The sequence below is a fragment of the Squalius cephalus genome (genome assembly GCF_949319135.1).
Source record: "Squalius cephalus genome assembly, chromosome: 23".
NCBI classification, from domain to species: domain Eukaryota; kingdom Metazoa; phylum Chordata; class Actinopteri; order Cypriniformes; family Leuciscidae; genus Squalius; species Squalius cephalus.
The window spans coordinates 10,233,181-10,252,371 of record NC_137144.1 but is presented as its reverse complement, the minus strand read 5'-3'; the positions used below and the strand labels follow the sequence as shown (position 1 = coordinate 10,252,371).

Sequence of the window (19,191 nt, the reverse complement as noted above, 5' to 3'; positions counted from 1 at the left end):
TGCTTTGCAAATAGGCAATGTCAGCTGAATAAAAATAAGGCCCATTATAAATGGAAAATCAGACAAAATAAGAATAGTGAGGCCCAGAGCAGATCTGAACCTGCAGTTGATATTAAACAACAAAAATATAAGCTTGAACCATAGTCAGTCAACAGTTTAAAACTAACGGCACCCTGTGTCTCAACTGTTATGCAAATCATGTCACACAATGAAAGTCAATGGGGTCCAAAACAGCATTGGACCCCATTGGCGTTATTATGGACAAAAACTCTCGAGACATTTTTCAATATCTTCTTTTATGTTCCACAAAAGAAAGAAAGTCATACAGGTTTGAAACAACATGAGGCGAGTAAATGATTACAGGATTTGCATTTTTTGGTGAACTATCCTTATAAGATAAACCAACCATACACACTTTATACTGTAAAACCACAAGGTAAAGATGTTAAGTGACTAATGAAAATTTTGCATGGCAGCTCATGCAGTCAAGTTAATGTAAAACTAATCTACTTTTAGATATCTATCCAACTATTTGCAAATACCTGAGAAAATCTCTTGGCCAGAAACTGAATCAAATCCAAGCATTTATCAAAAAGTAAAGGTTTCAATGGATCTGTAATACATCAGTGACACATATTTAAGTCTTCTGTTAGCTTCTTAACCTAAAATAACCCAACAGGTCAGGGTGTAGCTTCTCATGTGGCAGGATGTCATGAAGGAAACCACATACGTAGAACCAAATGCAATGTTCAGTTTAAAGTTACAGACCATTTTAATGTCAGACAATGTTCTGAATCTGTGAAACCTGTATGAAACGCTAGACGAATGACAGAGCCACTCGAGTTAAATAAACTCTATTTATATTCCACTAAACTTCAAAGTTTAACAATTCACAAAAACAAATGTAATGTAAATTTGTGATCTGGCATAAAACTCTTTAAATGTGAAGACAGATACATTTATGCCACAACATGTTCATTTATAAGTGACCAATATATTGAACTCACCCCATCAACCAGTCCATTCTGCTGGCAGCTGATCCACTCCAGCTTTGATTTGACTTTCACCGGCTGTCTCAAATTATATCCAGGGCTAGATTTTTGGTCTCTGTGCCTAAATAACAGTGCTGGACATAGAGCTGCTCCTCACTGACTTTGAATGATGTTTCTCCAGGTTTGAACTCAGCTCTGGTGTTCTCAGGGCTGCTGGGGTTCAGTTGTCAGTGCTGAGGATGCCGGTGGTCCGTGTCTTCTTGATGTCTGTAAGTACACTGAGATTCTAAAGCTTCAGTCCCGCTGCGGCTTGATTTAAGGAATCCGGAAGTAAACACGGCTGTGTCTCAAAATCCAGCGAGCGAGATGAATTTGCACTGAAGCACGCAACGCGCTAAAATGTCCAAAAACCTTGTCTAGTTGGGCAGCTTACTGGTTGAGCCACAGCCACTGATTCCCCCCCCCACAGTCGCTTCCGTGCCTGACATCGACCTCAGCAGGCAGAAATAAACCTGCAGGAGACTCATTTAACAATTGTTTATATCTTTTTCTTCAAATTATATTATCTCTTTTATTATTATTATTATTATTATTATTATTATTATTATTAGCAGTAGTAGTAGGTAGTGGCAGCCTATTATTGAATAGGTTCAGCGTTCTTGCACACCTTTGATTACCTTTTCTATTGTCTTTTGAGTGAGTTATTTTTTCCTTATTTCTAAGTTTCAGAAATTAATTCTTGCTTTTTAAGTCTGTTCACTTATTTAACCGATACGTCCTATTCTATAACGATGTTTGATGTGTCTTTACATCTTTTGATAAATAAGAGCCTTAAAATAATACACATTTTATTTTGAATTTCACTCAAAATTGTTGTCAAAATCAATGAATAAAGAACAATCTCTCAACCTACCAACAGAAAGCGCTGTAGGCTAGCCTATGTGCTTTTTTTTTTTAATGGTTAACTGTAATTACATCTTTCTAACCCTGTCTGAGGTAGCCTACCTTAAAGGGATAGTTCAGGATTTTAGACATGAATCTCTATAGCTTCCCCATAAGCAGTGTGGTGCATTGACCATGACTTACCCCCGACAGCGTCCTGTGAGCCGAGCTCCGGTCCAGTTTTGGTCAAGATGAAATTAGTCCGGCAAGTTTGCTGGGGTCACGGCAATAAAGCTTTTTTCTTCTCAAATCAATATGTGTTCAAAAGAGTGATATATTTGCGTCACTAAAACGTTGTCTATGGAGAGGTCAGACCTCGTAATGGCTTGGCACTATTTTCTCCCCTGTCATATCACTGCGCGCTGCCGCTACCTACAGCCAGCTGCGAGCTGCGCAGGCGCACACCACTTTTTCAGTTGTTCGGCAGTGTTTACAGCAGTGTTTACGTGCTCAGAACAGCTACACGAACGAGTTAACATAGCTACTCACCAAGAGCGATCAGTTTGTACAAGCTTTGTAGAAAATGGTGCGGACTTGTGACTATCCGGACTGTACAAACAAAGATGTGGCGCTTTCTCCTCACACATTTCAAAGATTTCCTGTGGCAGATGTTGCTCTGAGGCGACTTTGGCTCATTGCTCTGGGCTTCAATGTGAACACCAAACTGGCGAAGATAAAGAAGCTTCGTAAAGATATCCTTTTGGCTGTGTGTCGAAGTCAATGTTGTCATCGTCGCTGCTGTAGTCAGACATGTTATCGTTCTCTTTACTGTAAACAAAGTGACACGTGCGCGGCTCCCAGCTGGCTGTAGGTAGCGGCAGCGCGCAGTGATATGACGGGGAAGAAAATAGTGCCAAGCCATTACGAGGTCTGACCTCTCCATAGACAGCGGTTTTGTGCTGCAAATATATCACTCTTTTGAACACATATTGATTTGAGAAGAAAAAAGCTTTATTGCCGTGACCCCAGCAAACTTGCCGGACTAATTTCATCTTGACCAAAACTGGACCGGAGCTCGGCTCACAGGACGCTGTCGGGGGTAAGTCATGGTCAATGCACCACACTGCTTATGGGGAAGCTATAGAGATTCATGTCTAAAATCCTGAACTATCCCTTTAACAATATATTATACTTTTTTTTAAATAATATAATAGAGTAATTTGTTATATATTATTTTTATTAATTATTAATACAAAATTAATTAATGCATTCATTTAGTAGTTTAAAGGCCCCCTAAATCAAAATGTAAGTTTTTAGCTTTTAGTATTAATATGTTAGCCTTAAGGTTGTGAATAAGCTGGTGTGTTCCAAAACAATGACAAAATTTGCATTTAGGAGATAGCATTCATAACTTACAGTCTCTCACTTCCGCTAAAATGGATCACGGATTTTTATGACATCACCGCAGACATCTTCTGTCCAATCAAATGCTCTCTAGAATCTAAAGTGTCTTGCCCCCCAATGCTATAAATGCCACCTGGCCAAAGCGACCGTTGACACGTCACAGAGCAATATGGGTTGGAGATGTGTGTTAGGTTGCTCAAACGCTCAAGTTTTCAACTGTACGTTGGTTAAGAATGAAATGGCTAGAATTTATTCAAACCTCTACTATTGAATCCGACGTATCATCAGCGCTCTGATCCGCTTCCATGGTGCTGTCAAGTACAACTTGCAGTCTATGAGGTACACTAAACGCTATTGGCTATTTGAAAAGGGGGAGGAGCCATTCAATATGTCCGGCCTTAGCTTCCTGTTTCAGTGGAAATTACGTCAACGCATCAAACAAAGCTGTGCATTCCAAGGCACTTCAGTGGGCCTTTAATGACAAGCTCACGAACACGTGCAATTCGACCATGATCCGATAGGGCATGAGAACACCTGATTGAGGAACCTTATCTGGAGCTCATTTGTGTAATTGGCCATTTGTATTTTCACTCGATTATGACTTTTTCACTCGACGAAGAAGTAGCCTAACTGTGACGTAATGATACAGGAGGGACACCGGGACTATTTATTTTAAAGAAAAGTCTTTAAAAGGTCCAGGAAGAGTCAGCTAGAATCACAAATTACGATTGAGGGAGTGCTAACTGCAATTTCTAAAAATGGACCCTTCTCTTCAAAGTGAGTTTCTGTGGAGTCGTTCAAGTGAAAAGGAAATCTCGAATTGTGCTTTATATTGCGTTCTTGTGCACATTAAAAGAATACTTTCTCCTAAAAATGTAAATTCTGTCATCAGTTCCTTACATCATTTACAGAGCATAACAAACCTAAACTGATGAGCCAAAACATTATGACTACCAGTCTTATATGCTGTTGGTTCTCCGTGTGCAGAGGGATGGACTCTACGAGACCCCTGAAGGTGTCCTGTGGTTTCTGGCACCAAGACATTAGCAGCAGATCCTTCAAGTCCTGTAGTTTGCCTGGATTGAACTTGTTGGTCCAGTACATCTCACAGATGCTCAATTAGATTGATATCTGGAATTTGGAGGCCAGGGCAACACCTTGAACTGTTCATCATGTTCCTCAAACCATTCATGTGCAAATAAAAGTATATATGCATAGTGCGGCCTCTCTCCTACTTTAGTATTCTAATTATCCAGGCCAGCACTCTTAAAGTTTATAAGTATATGCATTGAGTGAAGCCTGCTCCTATCCTCACTTACTTCAAACCATTCCTGAACAATGTGTGCAGTGCAGTGTGTAAGAAACCACTTCCACCAAGGAACACTATTGTCATGAAGGGGTGGACCTGATCTGCAACAATGTTTAGGTCGGTGGCACGAGTCAAATTGACGTCCACATGAATGGCCAGACCTATGGTTTCCCAGCAGAACATTGCCAAACTCCCTCCACTGGCTTGTCGTCCCACAGTGAATCCTGGTACCATCACTTCCCCAGATAAACAGCGCACATGTACACGTCTACCCATGCGTCTACCAACTCATTGGACCAGGCGACCTTCTTCCACTGCTCCAAGGACCAGTTCTGACGCTCGCTTGTCCATTGTTGATGCTTTGGATGGTGGACAGGGGTCATCATAAGCACTCCGATAGCTCTGTGGCTACACAGCCCCATACGCAGCAGTGACACATTTATCTCATAACCATCATTCAAATTTTGTCTCCCTTGTGCCACAGTAGACCTTCTGTTGGCTTTGATCAGATGGAATAGCCTTCATTTCCTTGTGCATCGATGAGCCTTGGGCGTCCAACACCCTGTCACCGGTTTTTGGTTTGTCCCTCCTCGGACCACAATTGGTAAATTCTCACCACTGCTGACCTGATCTGATTTGTATTCCTGCCCATCTTTCCTGCATCCAACACATTGATTATGAGAACTGATTGTTTGCTTACTTACCATCTTCTCCACCCAGACCTTAATATGTGCCCTTGTTCAACGATCTTCGCTTCACCTGTGACTGGTCATAATGTTTTGGCTCATCAGTTTATACTCAGGAGCTGTTTACACCAGACAGCTTTCAACTAAAAACGTAAAACTTTTTATGCATTTTGGCCGTTTGTTTACACGACAACGGTGTTTTGGGTGCCTGAAACCGCCTCAAAGTGCACGTTTTTAAAAACGGTCTCCGTGTAAACAACAAAAACGCGGATCTCTGAAGACGATGACATCATGCACATGCGTATTACGTGTTCAGTCTATAGTGTTTCATCGCCATCTAATGGCCTGGCAGCAGAATACAGGGTTTTCAGTAATTTTCGTGGATCCGTGTGAATGGGGATCGTTTTGACAACGGTGTCGTCTGTAAGAGGAAAACTCAAAGGAAAAACTTCTCCATTTTGAGCATATCGTTGTCGTGTAAACGTACATGCCACCTAAAGTTTTGTTGAATTCAATAACTCAAGCAAAAAAGTTCTCCTGACTAGATTTTCAACAAATTCTGAAGAAAATGTTAGTCTGTTCCTCACACAAAGACTTAAAATATAGCACAAGAAGCCTATTTGTAGTGCTTATTTTGGAGCTTGTTAGCCCCAGTATTCATTCACTTTCATTTTTTGGAAAAAGGCAGCTTTTTGAACATCTCTTTGGGTTTGAAATGCCATGAGGATGAGCAAAAGATGACAGAGCAATCTCTTTAAGGTTATGACCAGGTCTTACATGAAATCTTAGCACACAAGGTTGATTCACTTTAGACATTTACCTTGTGCGAATACTGTACAGATCAATACACATATCTCTGATTCCAGACACGTTGTCTCCTGTCTTTCCCTGAGCGATGTGCTCGGCGCCTGAGGACTCAGCCCTACCTGTGTTTCAAGTGCACAGCTGTCCCACCTGACAATTATAGATGGTGTCTCCTTACACTGGCATCATTGAAATCTCAGGAGAGCAGAGATGATGTATGTGGAAGGAGGTGTACTGAATAATACATGACCCCTGTTTGGCCTCCTTGATGACAACAACATCACCAACCACCAATAGATGGCAGCACCATACAGAGGTTTAAAAAATGTGGTGAAAAGTTGATGTAAGGAGTAAGTATACAGCTTGGATGGCACAAAAAATAATAAATTGTAAAAAAAAAAAAAAAAAAAAAGCCTTAAAGTTTTAAGTACAATAAACTTGGATGTTTAAGTCATTTCAACTTAAATTACATTAAATTGACTTTTTTTTTTGTTGAATCTGTTGAAAAAAAAGGTAACAAATTGCTGAACTTATTTTGATGAGTTAAATCAATGTAAAATATATGTTGTCATAACTTATTGATCATATCATTTTTTTACCAGCTTCATTAGGTCAAACAAAACTATATATATTAGCTATTTTTTATTCTATTAATTTTCTATTCGAAATTACTTTACTTACAATCATGTGACCTATTTGCAAAATTCCTAAATATAATTTAAATACTAATCTGATTTTGGTGATTTGCAAAATGTTGGTTTTTAGTTAAACTTATAACTTATAAACTTATATTTAACTCAAAGGGGGAAAATATTTACTAATATTTTTTTCTTATTATATCTTGGGTTACAGAGTAAATATTGAGAAAATGTACAAAAGGTGAATATAATGTTACTTTGATATCTTAATTTTATGAATTGTTTATTTTTATTGTAAATTAGAGGGAAAATCATGTTAAAATGACAAAAAAAATATTTTACAACAATTATGGTAATAAAATGAATTACAATTAATAATTGATTGTCAATTTTTTTTGTTCTTAGAACAAAAATATGAGATGTGTGCCTTAAATTCATAAAAAAAAAACAAAAAAATAAAACAAACAAAAAAACAACAACAAAGGACACCAAAGTGTAGGAAGTGTTTGTTGAATGTGCAAAAAATACTTTAATACAGTTTGAAGGTCTCATAACGCAGGGTATCTTGTAGCGTTAGCACTTAAAGGTTGTATCAGTGATTTCAGGCCCAAAAATAAATTATCACATTCATCTAATCTTTCCTAACGATCCGCTAGCTGCCCGCCCCATAAGCAGGCCGTCAAAAAACGCGTCTCTGTAGGCAGCCTAGGCTCTGAGATCTGCACACAAAAACAGTTGCTTTCACTACCACTCAAAACCAAAATAAATAGTGTTCCAACCAATCACCGACAGGGGTGGGTGTTGTGAGGTTTTCACGTGCAGCCGTCATAGGCAGCCGTGCACGAGCGCAAAACCTCACAACACCCACCCCTGTCGGTGATTGGTTGGAACACTATTTATTTTGGTTTTGAGTGGTTGGTGAACCACTCAAAACCAGATTGTTTTTGTGTGCAGATCTCGGAGCCTAGGCTGCCTAGAGAGACGCGTTTTTTTGTCAGCATGCTTATCGGGCGGGTAGATAGCGGATCGTTAGGAAAGATTAGATGAATGTGATCATTTATGTTTGATCATTAAATGTTCACCTGCAGTCAAATCAAATAATTACACTTTTCCATTGAGTTATAGTGGTTATTTTCAGGGCAGTGGGAAATATATATTATGGCACTTTATTTATTTTTTTAATTGACACTACACTGGAACATTGCGGCCACACTAACTAACTGCAGCAATGTCATAAAGTGCATGAATACATAATTTTGTGGCACCAAAAGTTTATAAAATGTATTATGGTAAGTCTCTGCGGCTTTTCTTTTATAGTGAAGAAGCATTTTCACATGCTTTTTGATTTACGGTCATTTGAGGACACAGGCAATAGGGCAAGAAATCCCACGGAAAGTTACCTACCGACTCCAGCAAACGGAATTGAAGAGAATTGTTGCTATGATGTAACAGTTTTATAAGTTGCCGTATATAAACTCTGGGATCCGAGAGCTCTCTGGCACACAACATGGCTGCATCTGGGAACAATCAGCTTCATTGGAACTTGTCACTCTCGTATCCAATAGCTTACAATAACACAATTTTCTTGCACTCAGACAAAATCCTCCAAAATGTTAAGTAGGCAGAATTAAATATAGTTTATTATATTATAACATAATTCATTGTTATTCTATATCGTATTTTACAGTAATACAGTCATATTTGAACCAGGTTTTGAAGAGCCTTTTAAAACCTTATCATTGACCCGTTTATTAACCATGTGATACAGAATCTGCTCGTTGCACGTACACTAAAACAAACAAAGGGGACATTGGAAATAGACAACTTTCAAATAGCCTGGATATATAGTGTAAGGAGTGCTCTGAGAACAAGAAAAAAATAATATTTGGTGCAAAATAATATATAAAATGTATATGAATATATCTGGCGACACTTTATAATAACTATTAAGAAATTATATAAATAATAATTGTAATGTCATTTCTAATAATCAGTTATATATAATATTTCTGCATTATATAATATTTAATAAGCTATTCTATATATAATTTATCATGAACTTTTGCTATTTTTCTCTTTGTACCCATTTAGAAGCAACAAGGCTGACCTGTGGTCACAGCCACAGCATGCATGTTAAAAGTGAATGTTTGAGCTTTGACTGTGATGTGAGGGAGGAAGACAGGAGAGTCTTTTGTGTGGACTGCATGTCATCATGCGGTCATCGTCAGCTGGGCTTCCGTAATCATTATCTCTTCAGAACACGCAGTCCAAACACACTGCCTCACTTGACTTACTCAACAAACATCTGAATACGTCACACGGGTGCATGTATGAATCACCCACATCACATCCCTTATTTTGTTTGCACAAAGTAAAATTTGTTCTATTAACAAATTACTTTGACCAAAGGCTGAAGATATACCCACAGAGTTACTCATTCACTGTGCTCATGTTCAAAAACATGACAACGAAAAACCCCCAAGCTGAGAGACAACAGAATGGTATTCTCGAGTGGGAAGCTGGGAATTTTTCATCCTTTTCCCACAGGATTTAATGTTCCTGGTTATACGGAGGGCCTTTTAACGCTGCGTTTCACCTTGACCCCGCAGCTTGCAAGTGGGCAGCTGGGTATGAACTCAGCACTGTTAAGGTTCATTCACACCAAGAACAATAAATATATAGATAACGATAACTATATTAGCATCCACACAAGCAGACGATATTGTTCTGTTTATTTGTGCTGCGAATAAATGCTCGAGTTCTTTAAAGCAGGATGGATTCTGATTGGCTGTCAATGTTTTTATGGTTCATCAACTGGAAAAAAATCATTCTGAATGTGATTCCAACGATATTGATTCTCTGTTCCGTTATTGTTATAGTTGTGGTGTGGACTCTGTTATTCTTTTAGATTTAGAATGATTTTTAGAACTATATCTTTATTATTATAGTTATGGGATGTGGATATGATGGGAGTTTTTATGCCACCTCTACAATCTTCTCCTCTTTCACAGGGGGACATCACAGAAGCTGCCAAAAATCATTACAAACAACCATTTTATTTCATGTACAATTAATTGGTTGCATTTAGCATGTATTTTCCCTGCATCCCTAAACTTATCTGAACATATTTGCTACACTCTAAAAAATGCTGGGTTGTTTTAACCCAAATTTGGGTCAAATATGGACAAACCCAACCGTTGGGTTAAACATTTTAATTAAAAAAAGTTTGTCCATATTTGACACAAATTTGGATTGAAACAACCCAGCATTTTTTAGAGTGTACTCATTTTTGGAAAACGCTGTTCCCTTTCGAGGGACCTCAACGCTTGTGTCATAACATTGGTGCTATGGGAACGCGTGCCCAGGCGAGGTGTCTGAAGCATGTGTGGAAACATGCCAATTGATTGACAGATGGCAGCCATATAATGTCACATAGAGCACCCCGGAGTATAAAAGGGTGCCTCCCTTAGACGTCATTAGCTCTTGGTCTTGAGGATCCATTTATTTAAGTGTGTGAGTGAAGATATCACCTGTAAATGTAAGCTTGAGAGTAGAGTGAATGCTGTCAGCTCTTGAGGGAGCTGTATATGCACACACTGTGATGAGTCGTCGTGGGGAAGCTCTGCTCTCGTTTCTGAAGTAGTAATATGTAGCAGAGAAAACTCGCTTTAGGCTTCTCCCCCTCCAGCCTATGCTGATGTTGGCTTTCATGAACCCGCAGGGTTTTTCCTATGGAGAAGTTTAGGAGCAGATAGAGCTTTTCTCAGCGCTATTGCCCTTTTTATTCACTCATACTTGGAGATTTGTTTGTTCGCTTCTCTAGGAGAACCTTGCACATATATCGTGCTTGTGCAGGGGTTATTTAAGGTCTGCTTTTTGCATTACTTGCTACGGAGATAGGAGTATATGCGCCTTTCATATTTGCATATGAATGGTTGTTAGACAAAGAAGATGGGCTATTTTGCTTCTCACACCTGAATTCATCAGTTGTTGTCTTCCCAGTGGGCGAATTCGGAAGTAGTAGCTATATACTCTTTCCGTGTTTATAGTTGTGCGCTGGCTTTGGTGAGGAAAGATGGGCAAATCCGCCTCCCACTTTCTCGCATGCTGCTTTTTCTTGATAAATACGCAGTTAGAAGTGTATGCTCCTTTCAAATTGCATTGGAAGTGTTGCCAGACATAGCTGAAAGAAGATGGCCTATTCCGCTTCTCGTGTCCCATTTCATCAGTTGCTGTCTCCCAAGTGTAGCTTTGGGGTAGAGCATAGATAGACCTCTTCTCCCTCTAGAGGGTCGTCATGCTGAGGCCTCTGCTCCCCAGAGCTCAGTTTAGACAGTGGCATCAAGTGTGAAGAGCTCCCTGTGAGCATCCATTGTAAGCTGTCTTTAGGGTAGAACATAGACAGGCCTCCACTCGCTCTAGGGTTATCATGCTGAGGCCTCCGCTCCCAGAGATCCTTCTAGACAGCGATACCGAGTTGTATGGCTCTCTCTGAGCCTCTTTGGTAAGCTGTCTTTAGGGCTGGTACAGGTTAGGTTCACTGGGCAATACCACCACTGGCGTCCCACTGCCTCATCTGTCACCCCTCCAGTTTGGACCTGGAGGTGATAATGAGGGAAGCATTTATACACCTTAGACTTGTACAGATTAGGAGTTAGCTTGCACACTCCATTCTCTAAGACCATTCCTAGTGTTTAAGAGGTAGTAAAGGGTTGAGGATGTGTAGAGTTGCGAAGTATTTCAGTATCTCATGCGTTGTTAGGCTGTTGGGGGATTTCCCTGGTAAGTTCTGCTCCCAGGAGTAGGTAAGAGCATTGAGCTTTGGGAATTTCACTGGCTTGTTTGTTAGCTCTTCTAGGAAATAAGGGCATCGTTTCATGTCATGGTGATGTGGCTGAACGGACTTTGACATTTAATTCCAGTGTAAGTCCCTTGAGTTATCGGTGCTAGTTCACTAGGATTGTGCATATCTTCACATCTTAGTGAAGCAGGCACTTGTTCAGCATGGTGAAGTGGGTATTAACGTTCTGATAGCTTCAACGTTATGACGCAGCAATGAGTTCCCTTGAAAGGGAGCGTCTAGGTTATGAATATAACCCTGGTTCCCTGAGGGAGAAAGAGACGCTGCATCTAGTTGCCATGCTTCAGGCATGCCTGCACATCTCCTTCAGACAATAAGCTGATGACGTCTAAGGAAGGCACCCTTTTATACTAACGAGTGCTACATGTGACATTATAGGGCTACCATATTCCAATCAATTGGTTTGTTTCCACACATTTCAGACACTGGTCATGCCTGGGGCTGTTCCCATAGCGTCAACGTTACGACGCATCGTCTCGTTACTGTCACAGTTATGTTCAGTTTGTTGTAGTTTTCATGGACTTTGTTATAGTTTTCATGGACTTTCAGTTTGTTTTCATCAGTAACATGTGTTTCTTTGTCTTTGTTTGCCACCACTCTTTATTTTCATTGGATTCATCTTCTCAGCTGTTCATTATTTTTGTCATCATCACTGGCTATTTAAAGGGGTCCTATTATGCCCTTTTACAAAGTCTTGACTTTGTTTTTGGGGTGTACTGGAATATGTTTTAATGCTTGACTGTTCAAAAAACCCATTATTGTTCACATATTTTACATTATGACAGCTCCTCTCTACCTAGTCTGGTTGAATGCATTATTCAATGAAGCCACTGATGTTTCAGAGTGGCATATAATTTTCACATAGATACGATGTTATCCACCATTTAATCATATTTGTCGGAAAAATATGGCAATACAAACAGTAATCGATCACAAAATCATGGATAATTTCCTGAGGGGCAGGGAACTGTCTTACAAAAGCAAGAGCTTACAAAAGCTAAAGTAAACACTACATCAATACTGTAATTTTAGTTAGCAGGCTAGCGGAGGCAGAGCTTTGCCCTTCATTAGCATCAGAGCTATCGTAGCAACATAAAACTTATAATTGGAACTGTTAATAGAAAACACATCTAAAAATAATAAGACATACTTTCAAGTTCAGATCCATAAACAACAGATGTCCCGACAAAATGGGAATTGTTACGTCTTTCAGGAGATGCTTTTTGTGCTTATAGCCTGCATTGTACTCTGTCTGTCTGCCGTTCTCCGTAAGATGTGCAGCGCACAGACAAACGAGGTTATAATCTTCAGGAACAGTGTTTTAACCAAAATATTTACCTCTCTAAGTTCATCAGCCTTAGGACAAATTTTTTTCCAGGGTGGAAAAAACAGCAACAACACTCTTCATCTTCTCTAGCGCAGCTCAACCAGGCCTCGCCAACTTTCTTTGGGTATTCCTTGGGTGGGGTTTATTTAAATGAGGAACGTTATGACTTAAGATCTGTAAAAATCGTGTTGTAGTCTAAACGAAGACATTCGTTGTAGTTCTTGAAACGTGGATTCTGTTAAATAAAATATTTCCTTTTAGAGTGGACTTTGAGCTTTGTAACCTTGCAGATCTTTTTAATGCTCAAACAGCAACATTACAGACTAAATATAGTTGAAAAAGTGAAAAAGCATGGTAGGACCTATATATATTTATTTATATAAAACCTACCTTCTGAAACATTAAATGTTTACATAAAAGATCTTTCACAGCTTTATTTCCCTACTAAGAATCAATGGACATGCAGATGAACTCGCTGCCCATTATTTTTGCTCCAATTAAAGAAATCTTAAAGGGGGGGTGAATTGCTGTTTCATGCATACTGAGTTTTTTACACTGTTAAAGAGTTGGATTCCCATGCTAAACATGGACAAAGTTTCAAAAGTTAAGTTGTACGTTTGAAGGAGTATTTTTGTTCCAAAAATACTCCTTCCGGTTTGTCACAAGTTTCGGAAAGTTTTTTTCGAGTATGGCTCTGTCTTACGTAAGATAGAGCGGAATTTCCTTATATGGGTCCTAAGGGCACTTCTCCGCGGCCGCGCGCGCACTCGCAGACCAGAGAGAGAAGAGAGCGAAAGCAGTACGTTACCTCAAAGCGCTCTGCTCGGCTTTAGGGAAGTCAATGTCACCAAAGAAGTGGGTTTTTGGTTGGCAGGGCAAGACAACCCTGCACAGATTCCCAAAGAACCCAGCGTTAAGGGAATAGTGGATGGAGTTTGTTTTTTCGAAGCATCAACGGAGGTTGTGCACGACTCTTTGTTCCCTGCATTTCGACGATGATTGTTTTATAAACAAAGCCCAGATCGACTTATTTGCAGATCGTCTAATGCTTAAGGATCGAGCAGTCACGGTGAGTAAACTACTTCAAATGTCTCTCTGTGTTGTTGTTAGATCAGTTAGCACAGCTATAGCACACCGCCCACACGGCCCGCCCCCAGCCGCTCGGTTTTTTCCGGAAAGACTCGGTACAGCCAATCTTTAACTTATAAATATAATAAAACTAAAGACGTTTTGGAGATATGAAGGATGCAATACTACTCTATAGGTACTCAAGATTAACAGGAGATTGAGTGAAAATGAGCATTTCACCCCCCCTATAACCTTTTTACTGTCTGCATGGGACATTATCAAAAAAGCTTAGGTAACAATGCCTACAAACTTCTTCATGTACCTTACGTCAACACCAAATTTTACAAAACTCTTAAACCCATTAATAGAATGTTAGAAAACCACTTGCAAAATGCATAAATGAATTATAATGTTGATCATTCATAAAAACTGTTGGAAATCTCTGATCTTGCACATGCAAGATCATGTTAATACAAAAATCAAAGGAAAAGAAATCACGAAACTTTTTCATATTTTGTAATGTTTGTATTTTGTTTCATCATCATCACAAAATGGGTACATGGGGAGGAACAAGCCTTTTCCAAAGAACCTGAGGTATTTTGCGTCAAGCAGCCTAAGGTATCAAGATTTTTTCTTTAAAAAATTCCCTATCTCAATTAGTTTTGTTGATACGATGCTATTCACACAACATATAATAATAATAATAATAATAATAGTAATAATAATAATTAGTTGCCAACTATTTAACAATTTCAGCAAAAAAGGACAGCCTGCATCTTTTTATTACATGTTTTAAATAATGATAACAATGTCTTTAAAAATATAGTACAGGGAAGGAAAAGGAAATACAGGTAATGTCTCACACAAAGAAAACAATTACAGCAGCACAAAATACAAGATTTGCCATTCAGAAAAGCTAACTGAAAAAATACAGACATAAATAAATTGCTGAACTATCTCCCATGGAGAGGGCATTCCCATTCACATTTGCACACACACACCCTTTCTGTGTTATATTTAAACTTTGGAGCGTTCTAGAGATTCTGAGAGAAATGGAGAGGATAAAGGGAAAAGGGAGAGAAGGAGAGAAAGAGTAGGAAAGAAATTGGTACAAAAAAGAGAGAATGAATGAAAAGGACAGGAAAGAGAAAGCTCAGAGCCCAGATTTGTAATTGAGTCATCAAAAGCTCCCCTGAGAAAAAAGCAAGCCGAATGTATTGTCACCATAGAGCAGATTATGTTCTTATCAGTTATTGGTTTTACATAAAAAGTTTATGATCCAATAGAAACTAGATGATCAACAGACATAACTCTGTCAGATCATCAGTCAGGTTTAAAAATGCATCTAGTTGTGTATACTTATTTCATATGGGTGCGCAGTCGTGGATTTAAAGGTTAGGGGCTTAACTCCTCTCCAAGACGCCAGTCTATATGAGCATCTGCAAAGGGTCATTCACAACATCCATCATACATCCTCCCGCAATCAGACCCAAACAAACAATAAATAATATCATAAATATGCAGAACAAATGGGGAACACAGACAAACCCCTTTAGAGTCCCTGTCATTTTTTTCCCTTCATTTTGTCTTGTGTGCTTGTTAATACAAAAATCAAATTCTTGAAAATCAAAATGAGTTTCTGGGGTATCATACATATTCTTCTAGATTACTCTAGATTATTCATGCTGGATTAAAGTCTTTAATAATTCAAGCCAGCAGGCTGGAGAGACAAATAAAAGCCATACCAAATGCTTTAGTTTGTGACGCACACCGCAGGACATAAATGGTTACACATGATTTTTTGTAAAGCGTTGTGGTACCCTTTTAATGAGAACATCCAAAAACATCCCACTTAAAGCAAAAGAAAGTGCATTTTAACATCAGATAATTCCTGGTAATAACCGCACTCTCTTATGAACAAAAAGGAGGACAATAAGTGAAAACATATTGCTTGTAGTTCCGTATCGGTCTTGCAAGTGTATTTTCGTAAATATCACTGAAAAAGAAAGATCAACACTGAAAAAAGAGGAAAAATAAAAACTCCACAATCTTTATATTATTTCTCATTACCAGAATGAACCAGTAGAATAAATTAAAAATGTAACTAAGAAAAAGGACAAAAAAAAACAAAAAAAAATTAAACATCCATTGAAATCACTGTGTATAGTTCATATACTATTTGTTTGTAAGGAAAACAGCAGCCTTGAAGCATGCTCGGTGAGAGGAACGTGGGTTGCACAACAGTTCGGGCATCACCACTTGGGCACAGGAAGGGAAGAACAAGACCCTGAAATCTGGGTAACAAAAGAGTGACAGAACATTATGGGAAAATGCCCACAATGTGTTTCCTTCATGACATGCCTGGTTCCTCCTCCAGGATTCCATGAATGCTAGGATACAGGACCAGGGTGGACAAGAGAACTGCACAAAGAGGCCTTCATTCAGCCAGTAAAAGCATGTACCACCAAGGCTTAGTCTATGCTGACTCCTTGTGCTGTGGCGGTGTAACTTCATAATATGGCATAATAAAAGAAACAAGTGTAAGCATAACAGCCATGCTTGATTCTCAATACACCAAAAGGCTGGAAAAGCTTTTATGAGGAAACCTGGGGGTCTGATTCTAGAGTGAGGAAACGAGGGATTCTGCAACTGGAGTCTCAGCTCGTTGTCATCTGGGGATGGCTATGGCTTAAAAACAGTAGAAAGTCAAAAGCAAAGTCAATCTGCGTCAGGTTCCACTGGCTTAAAAAGACAAAAAAAAAAAAAAAGTGTCACATTTCTGAGAACCAGTCATTATCGACAAGCCTATGAACTAATATGAATGTTCCACACAACAGCCTCTCCAGGCCCACTCTCACTCATCCTTGCTCATAAGTGGCGCCTGTCCGCTGCCTATGTGTAAAAGTCCTCAGGGGCTGAGCAGGTGATGTCAGGATACTTCAATGATTTCCATGCTCCCAGAGAAGCTGGATTGCTTGCTGATCTTTCCCAGTTCTTCCCTTGAACGTGTCTCTGATATCCCCTCTTCAAACTCCATCTGACAGCTGCGCCGCTTAAACTGCTTATCGGCAGCACAGGAAGTGGGAGCATCCTCGTGCCAGCTGCCCCTCGAGTCCCGTGGTTCCCCCACCTTCTCCCGCAGACGCACAGCCTCACACGGCCCAGGGAGACTGCTACAGCCTAGCGTAGGAAAGTGTACTGCCACTCCTCCACCTCCATTACTGTTCATTGACTCCGAACTGTAGAACCAAGGGGCTTCGCCTGTTGGCGTAACAGGGGTTGTGGCCTGAACGGTGTCTCTATGCTTGGTCCACATGGGCCCGGTGCCCACAGTGGGAAGGCTGAGCAGCAGGGAGGGCTTCAGATTGTCATCAAGACTGGGACTTTTGTGTGCAGGGAGTGACCGTCCGAAGTTTAGGCTGTGCGAGTGCACAGGAGAACTTCCAGCACTGCTACCATTGTGCTTGCTTTTCCTCCGTGAACGAGGTCTGGAGCTGCTCTCAGGAAAGAGGCCTGGAGATTCAGCTAAACCGGGGCTGACTGAAACAGGTGAGTACTGGCATACACCATTGGCTTCTCCAGCCTCTGGGCTATCCAGCTTGCAGAGTTTGGGGACATCTTCGGTATGCACAGGTGCGAGACGAGGACAGTGGTTGGGCTCGTAGACAGATTTGATGTCAAGTGAGAAAGAGCGTTTGAGACGGTTGGTGTCCAGGATACGCTCTGCCGAAAGATTCAAGCCATTAAAGCCCTGCTGGAGGGAGGTTGGAGAAGGTAGCTTAACGTCAAATTCTGTGCGGTCTTTCTCCGCCTCCAGACGGCCCTTTTCAGGATCACTTGAAGATTCTCCTCTAGGTTCTGATAATTCCTTTAACTGCTCCAACTTCTCCTGACCTGAGGACAGAGCTTTTAGCAACCTCAGACCCTTCTCAAACTCCAGCAGCTGTCCCAGGAAGTTGAAGTTGGGTGATATTGAAGGTCTGCGGTCCTTCACAAACCTGGAAACCCAAGAAGAGTAAGAATGATTACCCTAGGGACAAATCCGCATGTAAGGATAGGAAGACATCTTCAACACAAAGACTCATCATGTGAGCTTGTAAAGGCCTTAAACAAAAATATGTGTTCAAGAAGGCTTCAACAGGTATTGTTTACTTGTTTCTATGTGATCCATTTTACATGTTGCAGTAAATGGATATAAAATTACAGGTAGCAGAAAACTTTTTTTCTGAGGCCGTGCAATTTAAGCTGCAGGGTGTCTGAGTGAGTTTACCTGTATGCGTCATCTGATGACAAGCCCATTGTCTTCATGATATAAGCAATGGCGATGGTGGCGGACCTGGAGATGCCAGCTAAACAATGGACAATGACTCGACAGTTGGAAACCTTGGCTTTGTCTGAAAGGGAGAGGGGAAACATGTGAGACAACCCACAAAACATGCAAGACAACCAAATACCTCCTCAGTGACAAGCCAGAAAAAAACAAAACATATCACTTCTGCAAATATGCTTTGAGGATCAAATTTGTTCTTCCTGATATCATAACAGGGCATGCTGCTCATTTTTCAAGCTAACATGTGAAGTTCACATCAAGAAACTCAATCACCAAAGGACAACTATAATCAAGTGTTAAAACAACCTTCTATTGTTACAAGCAGGTTCTTACCAATAAACTCGTTGGTTTTGTCTAGCCATGGCAGGAGTTTTTCACAGTAGTTGTCATTGACGGGTATACGCATGAAATGGCTTTCGGAGATGAACTCTGGCTTTGGGCAAGTGTTGCTTGCATTTAATACATATGTGATGCCATTTTGAGCCATTAGATCCTGAGAGTACAAAGAACCAGGGTAAGAATTATGTAGCATCATTACTTCTGTTTTGGATAAAATATGTGAACAATTATTTGGAAAAATTATCTAACATTCCAAGATATTAGTTATAGTCAGTTGTACCTTGTTGAGCACATCTTTTTGTGAGCCTAGGTAGAGATGGGGCAGGATTCGTGTGGGACCAACGTTCGCCACAGGCAAACATGGCTGAGACAAGCTCATAGGCAGAGTGGCCACTGGCTTGCCTTCACACAAGCCTGGAAAACAGGACGAGAATGCTGCAAAACCACCTGAAGAAACAGAAAAAAGAAAGAACACATTAAGAACAAAGTTACCCCCTACCTATGTAATAAAAGAAAGACAAGACCAACAAGAATGCTGGATTTTGCAGTCA

The 19,191-nt window shown here is 40.0% G+C and overlaps 2 protein-coding genes and 1 long non-coding RNA gene across 5 annotated transcripts in view; 1 reads left to right on the top strand and 2 right to left on the bottom strand.

The window, feature by feature from the left end:
* Positions 1–1,139, bottom strand: part of mob2a (MOB kinase activator 2a) — a 50,978-nt gene extending 49,839 nt beyond the window's left edge. Inside the window, exon 1 of the mRNA XM_079859430.1 lies at positions 1,008–1,139. Coding sequence (XP_079715556.1) covers positions 1,008–1,024 — 17 coding nt within the window. The 5' untranslated portion in view covers positions 1,025–1,139. The remainder of the gene's footprint in view (positions 1–1,007) is intronic.
* Positions 1,140–1,207: 68 nt separating this feature from the next.
* Positions 1,208–9,482, top strand: LOC307151423. The gene is made up of 3 exons (XR_013819876.1): positions 1,208–1,261; positions 6,140–6,414; positions 8,807–9,482. It is a non-coding gene; the product is annotated as an uncharacterized lncRNA (long non-coding RNA).
* Positions 9,483–15,470: 5,988 nt separating this feature from the next.
* Positions 15,471–19,191, bottom strand: part of dusp8a (dual specificity phosphatase 8a) — a 46,615-nt gene continuing 42,894 nt past the window's right edge. For all 3 annotated transcript variants that reach the window (XM_079859425.1, XM_079859426.1, XM_079859427.1), the window contains 4 exons: positions 18,921–19,087; positions 18,635–18,794; positions 18,242–18,365; positions 15,471–17,969 (listed from right to left, as the gene is read on the bottom strand). In XM_079859425.1, the coding sequence (XP_079715551.1) occupies positions 16,901–17,969; positions 18,242–18,365; positions 18,635–18,794; positions 18,921–19,087 (1,520 nt within the window). In that variant the 3' untranslated portion in view covers positions 15,471–16,900. The remainder of the gene's footprint in view (positions 17,970–18,241; positions 18,366–18,634; positions 18,795–18,920; positions 19,088–19,191) is intronic.